At 44.5% G+C, this 11,150-nt stretch overlaps 1 protein-coding gene across 2 annotated transcripts; it reads right to left on the bottom strand.

The window, feature by feature from the left end:
• Nucleotides 1–334: 334 nt before the first annotated feature.
• Nucleotides 335–9,997, bottom strand: SRR (serine racemase; the record flags this gene model as incomplete). Of its 2 annotated transcripts, XM_084236417.1 has the most annotated exons (7): nucleotides 335–550; nucleotides 875–1,084; nucleotides 1,816–1,890; nucleotides 2,018–2,137; nucleotides 4,331–4,434; nucleotides 7,603–7,729; nucleotides 9,830–9,997. In XM_084236417.1, the coding sequence occupies 7 exons, from the start codon at nucleotides 9,995–9,997 to the stop codon at nucleotides 335–337; spliced, it is 1,020 nt and encodes a 339-aa protein (XP_084092543.1). The 2 variants fall into 2 exon arrangements, with proteins under 2 accessions (XP_084092543.1, XP_084092544.1); XM_084236418.1 differs by lacking the exon at nucleotides 1,816–1,890.
• Between the last annotated feature and the right edge of the window lie 1,153 nt (nucleotides 9,998–11,150).

Here is an 11,150-nt window from a genome sequence, read left to right as displayed (position 1 = left end):
TGGTTTCTGTGGAATTCTGTCTCATTGCTATGACCTAGCATGCTAGGAATAGGAGCCTACAGGTTGTGATTGGGCAAAACTTGTTTTCTATGTTAACCTGGAGGTCTGCTGCCCCTTTTTGCAAGGCTTTTCTTGACCTTGATAGAGTAGCTCAGTAAAGTAGGGATATTTTTCTATTGCTACTTATTCCAAAAAAATTATTAAATTTTACTGAAATATCCACTCTCCATTAGGATTTTGAAAGCTATTTAAAAGGGGAAAATGGGAAGGTAACCAGAAAACAATGTTTTCTAGTATCTGGAGACCTGAACCTCATCTCTTCCTTTTGAATAAATTAAACAGAAAGTGATTGGTAAGGAGCTGGCTTTTCAGCCTGCTTCACCCAGGTTAGGGAAGTTAAGTCTACATTTCCACCACTGAGCACAATACAGATGTTCTTTACTTCTGGCGAAACAGTTTGAAAATGCTGAGACAGCACAGCAGCCACTCCAACACCAGCTGTCGGTTCAATAAGCAGTTTCATCCTCTCCCACACTAGCTGGGTTGCATACTGTTGGTACAGAGGGAGCAAGAATTAGTGAAATGAGAGTAAGAGAAAGCTCCTAGTTAGTCGGCCTTTAAAGTTGAAGACCAGGTGAAGCTATATGCCCAATGTGGATTTTCTTGCTGTTACATGCATGTGCTTGCCAGTGTAGAGTGGGGCTTTTTTCCCCCTCTAGCTTAACTCTGCTTCTACTTTCCAAAGAGGGTTATCTTAATACACCGAGGGCACTGCCCCACCTGTCTGTCCTGAGGTCACTAACACCAGTCCCCAGTGGGTCATTTGCTAAGAAGTTTCTCCATTCTGTTATTTCCTTTCCTTTTGGAATCTCACCTTAATTTCATCTTCTGTGACAGTGAAGACATCATCCACAAGGTCCCTTATAATAGGCCAGGTGTTTAAACCAACACTCGATTTGACACCATCTGCTACGGTTTCTGGAGGATGAGTATTAGGAGTCAGTTCCCCTTTCAGTTTGGACTGGTAGCAGTCATCTGCATTTAAGGGTTCAGCAGCATATATCTTCACACTGGGTTTCAGAGCCTGGGAAGAGGAATATTAAAAACATCTCACTTCTAGCCATAGCATTTGCCTGCATGCCTGCAGTAAAATACACAACAAAGGTAACACATTACTATCCAAATATAATCCTTTTCTTTGATAAACATAATAAGAATATGACCTTTAAGCACTTTAAATTGCATTCACAATGCAGGTCTTCAGTTGCCTAAGTTGTTCTACTGGTAACTTGGAAAAAAAGCACTCCCTGGCTTGGCTAGTAGATTGGTAAGATGGAATTCAGGAAAAGGACTGAGAGTGTCACTTATAACTTTACTATCAAGTTGAGGAGTAAGAGTAGTTAGACAGGTGCCTCCCTGGTGGTGCAAGTGGTTAAGACACAGCACTATGAAGCTATCCGCAGCCATTGCAGCACAAATTCAGTCCCTGGCCATGGAGGTAACCCACTGGCACAGCAGACCTCCCCAGACTCACCCCTGCTCCCCTCAGCAGTGTATTTCAGTCAGTCTGCCTGTTCTTTCCCCACTCTGTCTCTGGTCAATCCTCTCATGCCCTACACCTTTGGCCTGTGCACCAGCTCTTGTATGCATGAGGGTAAATCAATTTTTTTTTTTTAAAAAAGTAGTGAGACAGAAGGACCTTCATCTGAAGTGTAAGGGGTGAATGGGGAATTTGAACAAGTATCCACAATGTACACTGTCAAATAAAATGCCCTACTCATGAAGTGGGAAGTCCTCCATAACCTGTTCTCTTACCTTAATTGTAATTGCTATTCCGGCGACCATTCCTCCTCCTCCTACAGGTACCACCACTGCATCTACCAAAGGAACCTTTAATGAAAAGAATATAAAATATAAATAGGCCTATTAATAAGCAGTGTTATGTGTACATGTAATCAATTGTACTGCCAAACAAAAGCTATACCAGTAGCTAAACAAGAACTAACTAGGCTTTTACCTGGTTCAGCACTTCAACAGCAATTGTTCCTTGTCCAGCTATCACTGCAGGCTCTTGGTTTGGATGTACCATGATTCCTTCGGTTTCTTCCACAATTCTTTTTGTAACACTTTCTCTGGACTGGAAGAGCACATTAAGTTTACTTGGTTCCTGTTCACTAGAGTTCACAACCAGTTAGATTCAATCATTTGACATTGTATGGACCATCTGCCTTTTTTAGACTTTGTTAGGGTATTGGGGATATAAGAATGAACAAAACAGTCCCTGTGCTCAGTGAGGTTTCTAATGTTGGGGGGGGGGGCAGTTATATGTGGTATGTATAAGTGCTATGGAGGAAGGTGAATTTCATGTAGGGTATGCAGGGAGGGCCTCTGATGAAGTAACATTTTAATAAATTTGAGTTAAGTCTTGTGGATCTCCTATATATTCCTGGAAGCAAGTAATAGCAGGTGCAGACAATGAAGTAGAAGCGTTTGACCTTTCTAAGAACTAAGAGTTGTTTGCATGGAGTGTTTGGGAAAGAGTAACAGTGGAAGATGAAATCAGAGAGGTAGGAATGAGCCAGACCAGTTAATCTCAACCTTAGATGATTTCAAGTGGTTTCCACTGTATATGAAATGGGAAACCATTGGAGGATTTTGAGCTGACAAAAGACAAGTTCAAAAATACTAAATGGGGTCTCCCTGGTGGCGCAAGGGGTTAAGTGCCACACTATGAAGCAATCCGCAGCCTCTGCAGCACAAGTTCAATCCCTGGCCGGCCAGGGAGCAACCCACGTGGCGAAGCAGACCCCTCCTGTCTTGCCCTCTGCTCCCCTCAGCAGTGTTTTTCAGTCAATCTGCCTGTTCTGTTCTTCCCTGTCTCTGGTGAATCTTCTCACACACACCCCTTCCCTGCATCACTGGCCTGTAACCCAGCTCTTGTATGCATAAATAAATAAATCTTTAAAAAAAAAAAAAAAACTAAATGGAGGGCCTCCCTGGTGGCACAAGGGGTTAAAAGTCAGCACTATGAAGCTATCAGCAGCCACTCCAGCACAAATTCCATCCTTGGCTAGGGAGCTAACCCACATGGTGCAACAGACCTCTCCTGTCTTGTCCACTGCTCCCTTCAGCAGTGTATTTCAGTGGATCTGCCTGTTCTGCTCCCCTCTCTGGTTAATCTCACCCCACACACACCTCCCCAGCTCTTGTATGTATAAATAAATAAATACTAAAAAAAACAAAACACAGGGCCTCCCCGGTGGCGCAGCGGTTGAGCGCTGGGCTGCGAAGCTGCCCGCAGCCTCTGGAGCACTGGTTCGATCCCCGGCTGCCGGCGAGGGTCCCACATGGCTCACAGACCTCTCCTGCTGCACCCGCAGCTCCCCTCAGCAGTGTACTTCGTCAGTCTGTCTGTTCTGTTCCCCACTCTGGCTCTGGTGAATTCTCTCACCCTCCCATGCTTCTGACTACCCAGTGCTTGTATGAATAAATCTTTTTTTAAAAAAAAAAAACAAAAATAATAAATGGATAGCTCTCGTTCTGAAAATGAGCAAGGGTGGAAACAGACCAGATAGGCTACTGAGTTTAGGGGAGAACTAATATTTGAGTCTAAGAGGTAGAGGTAGTTGGATTATGGAAATTTTGGGGCAATTAGGACTAAACTTTGGATATGAAGTATGAGATAACAGTAATCAAAGATCACTCCCAACACTGAACTACTAGAAAAAAGTTGCCATTAAATGATATGGGAAAGACTGGAAGAGGAGCAACACAGAGAATAAGATCAGGAGTTTGGTTTTAGAAAGTAAACTTGAGGGCCTCCCTGGTGGCGCAGTGGTTGAGCGCTGGGTTGCGAAGCTGCCTGCAGCCTCTGCAGCGCCGGTTCAATCCCCGGCCCCTGGGTGAGGGTCCCATATGGCGCACAGACCTCTCCTGCCACCCGCTGCTCCCCTCAGCAGTGTACTTCGTCAGTCTGCCTGCTCTGCTTTGGTGAATTCTCTCACCCTCCCGCACTTCTGACTGTACCCAGTGCTTGCATAAATAAATAAATAAATCTTAAAAAAAGAAAGAAAAGAAAAGAAAGTAAGCTTGAGATTTACTGAGCTATCCAAGTGGGAGAACCATGTTGTATATTTGATACCCAAGTTGGGGTTAAAGTCCAAGGTCAAAGTTAGAGTGTAGGTAATGTAAGAGTGAGGCTAATGAGATCATCTGAATGTAGATACAGAGAAGGTTGGGCATGCCAGCTTTTAGAGATGAAGAGGAAACGGGAGACAAAAGTGGCCAATGAGGAAGAGAAGTTTAATTTGACAATGAAAGCATTTCTTACCTCATCACTCTGCTCACTGTATACTATAGAGGCTCCATAGGCTTGTATTGCCAGTTTTTTACAGTTGGGAGCTGTTTGGGGCACCACAATATAAGCAGGAATTCCTGGGAGGGAGAAACATGTTTAAAGCAAGGAGAATTTAGGATAGAAACTTCTGCTCAAAGACAAAAGAGATGGAAAGACACTATGTTTATGGATGGGAGGAGTCAATATAGTCAAAATAACTTGTACCAAAAGTGATGTGTAGATTTAATGCACTCCCCATTAAAATCAAATCGTGTTCTTCAAAGATATATATTATTAAAAGATTAATATTTATTGGGCCTCCCTGGTGGCGCAGCGGTTGAGCGCTGGGTTGCGAAGCTGCCCGCGGCCTCTGCGGCCCGGGTTCGATCCCTGGCTGCTCCCCGGCCACTGGAGGAGGGTCCCACATGGTGCGCAGACCTCTCCTGCCACCCGCTGCTCCCCTCAGCGGTGTACTTCAGTCCTTCTGCCTGCTCTGCTCCCCACTCTGGCTCTGGTGAATTCTCTCACCCTCCCGCACTTCTGATTGTACCCAGTGCATGTATAAACAAAACAAACAAACAAATAAATAAATAACATGCCTCTATTAAAAAAAAATTAATATTTATTGCTATATGGAGCCATAAAAGGTCTCAAATAGCTAAAGCAATCCTGAGAAAAGAGAAAAATGGGTATGTCACGTTACCTCATTTTAAATTGTATTAAAAAACAACAATAATTAAAGCTATGTGTTTGGAATAAAAATAGGCACATGGATAAGTGGAACAAAATTGGAAGCTTAGAAATGGTGCATATGTCAATAATTCATGATAAAGGAGCCACAGGCATACAATGGAGAAAGAAGAGTAATGTGGCTCTAGGAAAACTAGATGGCCACACATACAAGAGTGATTATATTCACACATTATATCACTCTTAACTCCATGCACAAAAAATATTAGCAATTTTTCATGATATCAATGCTAAAGATGTTTTTGGAGGGGCCTCCCTGGTGGCATAGGTGGTTGAGCGCAGCGCTGTGAAGCTGTCCTCAGCCTCTGCTAGTGCTGGTTCAATCCCCACCAGCCACGGAGCAACCCACAGGGTGCGGGAGACCTCTCCTGTCTCCCCCAAGCTCCCCTCAGCAGTGTATTTCAGTCAGTCTGCCTGTTCTGTTCCCCGCTCTGTCTCTGGTGAATCCTCTCACCCTCTCACACATCTGGCCTGTACCCTGGTTCTTGTATAAATAAATAAATCTTTAAAAAAAAAAAAAAAGATGTCTTTGGAGACTCCACTCCTAAAGCAAGGGAGATAAAGGCGAAAGTAAAGAATTGGGATTATCTCAAAAAGCTTTCATAACAGTGAAAGAAAATAAAAGCAGATTAAAAAACATCTTACTGAATCAGAGAAAATAATCACACATTACACAACCAACAAAAGATTAATATCCAAGACATTAAAGAAAAAGCAATAACAACAAAATCTAATAAATGGGCAGTAGATCTGAACAGACAGTTCACTAAAGAGGATGCCCAGAAGCCTAATAGAATTATAGAAATGTTTATCATCTCTTTTAATAAGTGAGATGCATGTAGAAACCATGAGATATCATCTCACTCATGTAAATGGGACATATTTACTTTTTTTTTTTTATAGAGGCATGCTTTATTTATTTGTTTGCTGGTTTGTTTGTTTGTTTTGTTTATACATGCACTGGGTACAGTCAAAAGCGCGGGAGGGTGAGAGAATTCACCAGAGCCAGAGCGGGGAGCAGAGCAGGCAGAAGGACCGAAGTACACTGCTGAGGGGAGCAGCGGGCGGCAGGAGAGGTCTGTGCGCCACATGGGACCCTCCTCTGGTGGCCGGGGAGCAGCCGGGGATCGAACCGGCGCCGCAGAGGCCGCGGGCAGCTTCGCAACCCAGCGCTCAACCGCTGCGCCACCGGGGAGGCCCGTAAATGGGACATATTTAAAAAGACCCCCAACAATATGCACTGGAAAGGATATGGAGAAAGAGGAATGATAATAAATTGTTGGTGGGAATGTAAACTGGTGCAGCATTTTTGGAAAGTGGTTTGGACTGATTTTACAAAACTAAAACTGGAAATACTATATGACCCAATGATCTCATTTTGGGGCATCTAAAGAACCTGAGGGCCTCCCTGTGGCACCAGGGTTAAAGACACAGGGCTATCAAGCTATCACCTGCCACTGCAGCACCAGTTCGATCCCCAGCCAGCAGGGAGCTAGCCACATGGTGAGGCAGATCTCTCCTGTCTCATCCGCTGCTCCCCTCAGCAGTGTATTACAGCAGATCCACCTGTTCTGCTCCCCTCTGTCTCTGGTGAATCCTCTCACATATACCCCAAACCTATGGCCCAGTTCTTGTATGCATAAATAAATAAATCTTAAAAAAAATAAAGAATATGAAACTATCAACTCAAAAAATGATATGCTCTAAATGTTTATTGAAGTATTACAATAGCTAGGACATGGGGCCTCCCTGGTGGCATAAGGGGTTGGGACGCAACCTATGAAGCTGACCACAGCCACTGCAGCGCAAGTTCAATCCCCGGCCGGGAAGCAACCCACATGGCACATCAGACCTCTCCTGTCTTGCCCACTGCTCCCCTCAGTCGGTGTGCCTGTTCTGTTCCCCATTCTGCCTCTGGTGAATCCTCTCAACATTCCCCCCACCTGCCCCACACATCTGGCCTATACCCCAGTTCTTGTCTGCATGGAAAGATAAATAAATCTTTAAAAATAAATAGCTAGGACAGGGAAACAACTTAAGTTCCTACTAGCAGAGGAGTGGATTAAGAAGATTTGTATATCCACACAATGAAATACTGTTCAGTCATCAGGAAATACTGTTCATTGCATCAGGAAAGATACAACATTACCAAATATAGCAAAACAGGAGTTTGAGGGAATTATGTGTAATAAAATAAGTCAGAATGACAAATATTGGACATTTACATTGACAATTCAACAAAGCAAAAATACTTGGGGAATAAAACCTACTGGACACTAAGAGAAAGCGAGGTATCTGAGGTTAAGAAGGAAGGGGAGGGTGAAAGTAACATAAGGGATGGTGGTGGGGTACAAATTCTGTGTAAAGATACATATTTTTAAAAAACTTGTTCAGTTTTTTAAATAGGGACTAGGAAATTTGCTTGTTATAGCTTTACTAATCTCACTGATAGAAAGGCTACTTTCCCATTCCTTTCTGATTATCCTACCCAGTACCTTGAGAAATTAGTCAAGTACCTTCCAACTTGGCAGCATAGGCAAGAGCCTGGCCATGGTTCCCACTGCTGTGAGTAACAACAGCTTTGGGCTTCTCTTCTGAAGTGGCAGGAATCAAGCCTCTGATTGCATTCAGGGCCCCACGAATCTGGAAATGATGGATGGTAAATTAATACATCAACTTAAAAGTGTCTTTTAAAAAATCAAAGAGGGCCACCCAGGTGGCGCAAGGGGTTAAGATGCAACCTATGAAGCTATCCACAGCCACTGCAGCATGAGTTCGATCCCCAGCCAGGGAGCAACCCACATGGTGCAGCAGACCTCTCCTGACTTGCCTGCTTCTCCCCTCAGCAGTGTATTTCAGTACATCTGCCTGTTCTGCTCCCTACTCTGTCTCTGGTGTCCTCTCACCACCCACACCTCTGGCCTATACCCCAGCTCTCGTAAGCATAAATAAATAAATCTTTAAAAAAGAGATTTATTTATTTAAGCATAAATAAATCAATCTTTTGAAAAGATTTATTTATTTATTTATATAAGAACCAGGGTACAGGCCAGAGGTGTGGGAGGGTGAGAGGATTCACCAGAGACACAGCCGGGAACAGAGCAGGCAGACTGACTGAAATACACTTCTGAGGGGAGCAGCGGGCAAGACAGGAGAGGTCTGCCTTGCCATGTGGGTTGCTCTACAGCAGGCGGAGAGAAAACTGGCACTGCAGAGGCTGCAGACAGCTTCACAGCGCTGCACTCAACTGCCTGCGCCACCAGGGAAGCCCAAGTTCCTGTATTTTTATAAAAATTCTCAGTTAATGGGTGGGGAAAAGGGTAGATTCTTAAAATCCTAAAGTGACCACTTTACAGATACCAATACCTGTCAGGCACAGTGCTAAGTGTACCTCTCAGATTCTTACCTGAAAGGATCTTAAAGCTCGGGCCTCCTAGGTGGCGCAAGAGGCTTAGACACAACCTGTGGAGCTGTCCAGAGCCACTATGGCGAGGGTTTGATCCCCCCCTTAGCACAGTGGACCTCTCCTGGCTAGCCCACTGCTCCCCTCAGTAGTGTGCTTCTGTCAATCTGCCTGTTCCATTCCCCACTCTTTCTCTGGTGAATCCCCTCGGCCCCCCGCACCTCTGGCATGTACCCCAGATCTTGTGTGCATAAATAAATAAATCTTTAAAAAAAAAAAAAAAGAAAGGATCTTAAAGCTCAACCAATGGTCAGAAAAGTCTGGTAAAGAATCAACACAGGGGCCTCCGTGGTGGTGCAAGGAGAGTTAAGACGCTGCACTGTGAAGCTGTCTGAGTTCCATCCCCAGCCTGGGAGGTGACCCATATGGCACAGCAGACCTCTCCTGAGTCGCTTGCTGCTCCCCTCAGCAGTGTATTTCAGTCAATCTGCCTGTTCTGTTCCCCACTCTGCCTCTGGTGAATGCTCTCAACCCCCACACCTCTGGCCTGTACCCCAGTTCTTATATGCAAGAACAGACAAAGAAGTCTGTCTTTATGATTGCAAAGGAGTTCACATATTTTGTGGAAAAAGATCTTATATGAGAATTTAGCTAAGTTTAGATCTTTTATATTCACAAAAGCTACCAATGAATAGTAAGTTGACTCAAAGTGAATGCTTAAATTTGGATATATACATGGTGATCACACCAGCCCGTTATGCCTGCAATAGTCCAAGTTGATGTCGGTTGTCTTGATTTAATCACTACAGTTACCCACCCCCCTTTCCTTCTCAAACATGTCTGAGATTGGGTAATAAAAAATTATATGGAATTTTGAGATTGTATAAAGGTGGCCTACAATCAGCAAAGGAAAATTTCTACAAGTCTTTTTCCTGCTGAAAAAGGTATTAGTTTACTTCTCCCTACCTCACTGGGTAGTCAGAAGGATAAATAAATTTTACGTGAAAAGGATTTGAAGGGCCTCCCCGGTGGCGCAGCGGTTGAGCGCTGGGTTGCGAAGCTGCCCGCAGCCTCTGCAGCGCTGGTTCGATCCCCAGCTGCTCCCCAGCCACCGCAGGAGGGTCCCAGCTGGGGCGCAGACCTCTCCTGCCGCACGCTGCTCCCCTCAGCAGTGTGCTTCGGTCCTTCTGCCTGTTCTGCTCCCTGCTCTGGCTCTGGTGAATTCTCTCACCCTCCCGTGCTTCTGACTGTACCCAGTGCTTGTATGAATAAATAAAATATATCTTTAAAAAAAAAAGGATTTGAAAGATAAATGATACACTATCAAAAGTGATTGTTACCTTAAAAGATCCAGTTTTCTGGAAGAGTTCACATTTGAAGAAAAGATTGCGCCCTGCTACTTGATTCAAAACGGAGCTTGTTAGCACTGGTGTGAGGTAGATAAAATCTTGAATGTTGACATGAGCTTTTTCAACATCAGCAAAGGAAATGCAGTACTGAGCACACATGGTTCTGAAACCCAGGAATAAGAAAGGAGTCAAAGCAAAGCCTGAGACAATGTGTTTCATGAAGATTTTGAAAATGCAGATATGTGGACCTCCCTGGTGGCTCAAGGGGTTAAGGCGCAACCTATGAAGCAATCCACAGCCACTGCAACACGAGTTCAATCCCCAGCCAGGGAGCAACCCACATGGCACAGCAGACCTCTCCTGACTTGCCCGCTGCTCCCCTCAGCAGTATATTTCTGTACATCTGCCTGTTCTGCTCCCCACTCTGTCTCTGGTGGATCCTCCCACCCCCCATGCCTCTGGCCTGTACCCCAGTTCTTGTATGCATAAATCTTTTTTAAAAATGCAGATCTATAGGAAAACAAAGATGCAGATCTAATGCACAAAACCAAGAGTGAATCATAATGTAAACTATGAATTTCAGGGCCTCCTTGGTGGCGCAGGGGTTAAAGCCTCAGCACTATCAAGCTATCAACAGCCACTGTGCCACTGCGGCATGGCAGGAGTTCAATCCCTGGCCAGGGAGCTAACCTACATGGTGCAGCAGACCTCTCCTGCCTCCCCCACTGTTCCCCTCAGCAGTGTATTTCAGTAGATCTGCCTGTTCTGCTCCCCACTCTATCTCTGGTGAATCCTCCCACCCCCCATGCCTCTGGCCTGTACCCCAGTTCTTGTATGCATAAAGAAATAAAAATAAATTTTAAAAACAACCAACAAAAAAAACTATGCCTTTCAAGTGATTATGATGTGTCAATGTAGGTTTACCAATTACCGCCACTCTCCACTCTCATTGGGGGAACGTTGATAATGTAGTAGACTGCATGTTTGGGGGCACAGGGTGTGTGGGAAATCTCTGTACTTTCCCATGAAATTTGCCACGAACATTAAACTGCTCTATGAAAAATAAAATCTTAATTGAAAAGAAAAGAAAATGTATACCACAAGAGGGTAGACCCAGGACCTGTAGTGTTAAGGTGGGAACTGTCCTCATTACTGTGGTTCCAGCTTTCCTACATAGAGGGAAACTTGCTTTTGAGGCTGACTTTTTTTTTCTTCTGGTGAAGCTTTATAGGAAGTAACTAATGGTGATTACAGAAGGCTTTAATCTCACCCCCAACCCATACCACCCATCCCTTGGCTCTGTCACTCTGTC

Source organism: Talpa europaea, assembly GCF_964194135.1.
Source record: "Talpa europaea genome assembly, chromosome: 7".
Classification (NCBI taxonomy): domain Eukaryota; kingdom Metazoa; phylum Chordata; class Mammalia; order Eulipotyphla; family Talpidae; genus Talpa; species Talpa europaea.
The sequence above is the reverse complement of the archived record's forward strand: the minus strand, read 5'-3'. Positions and strand labels throughout refer to the sequence as shown.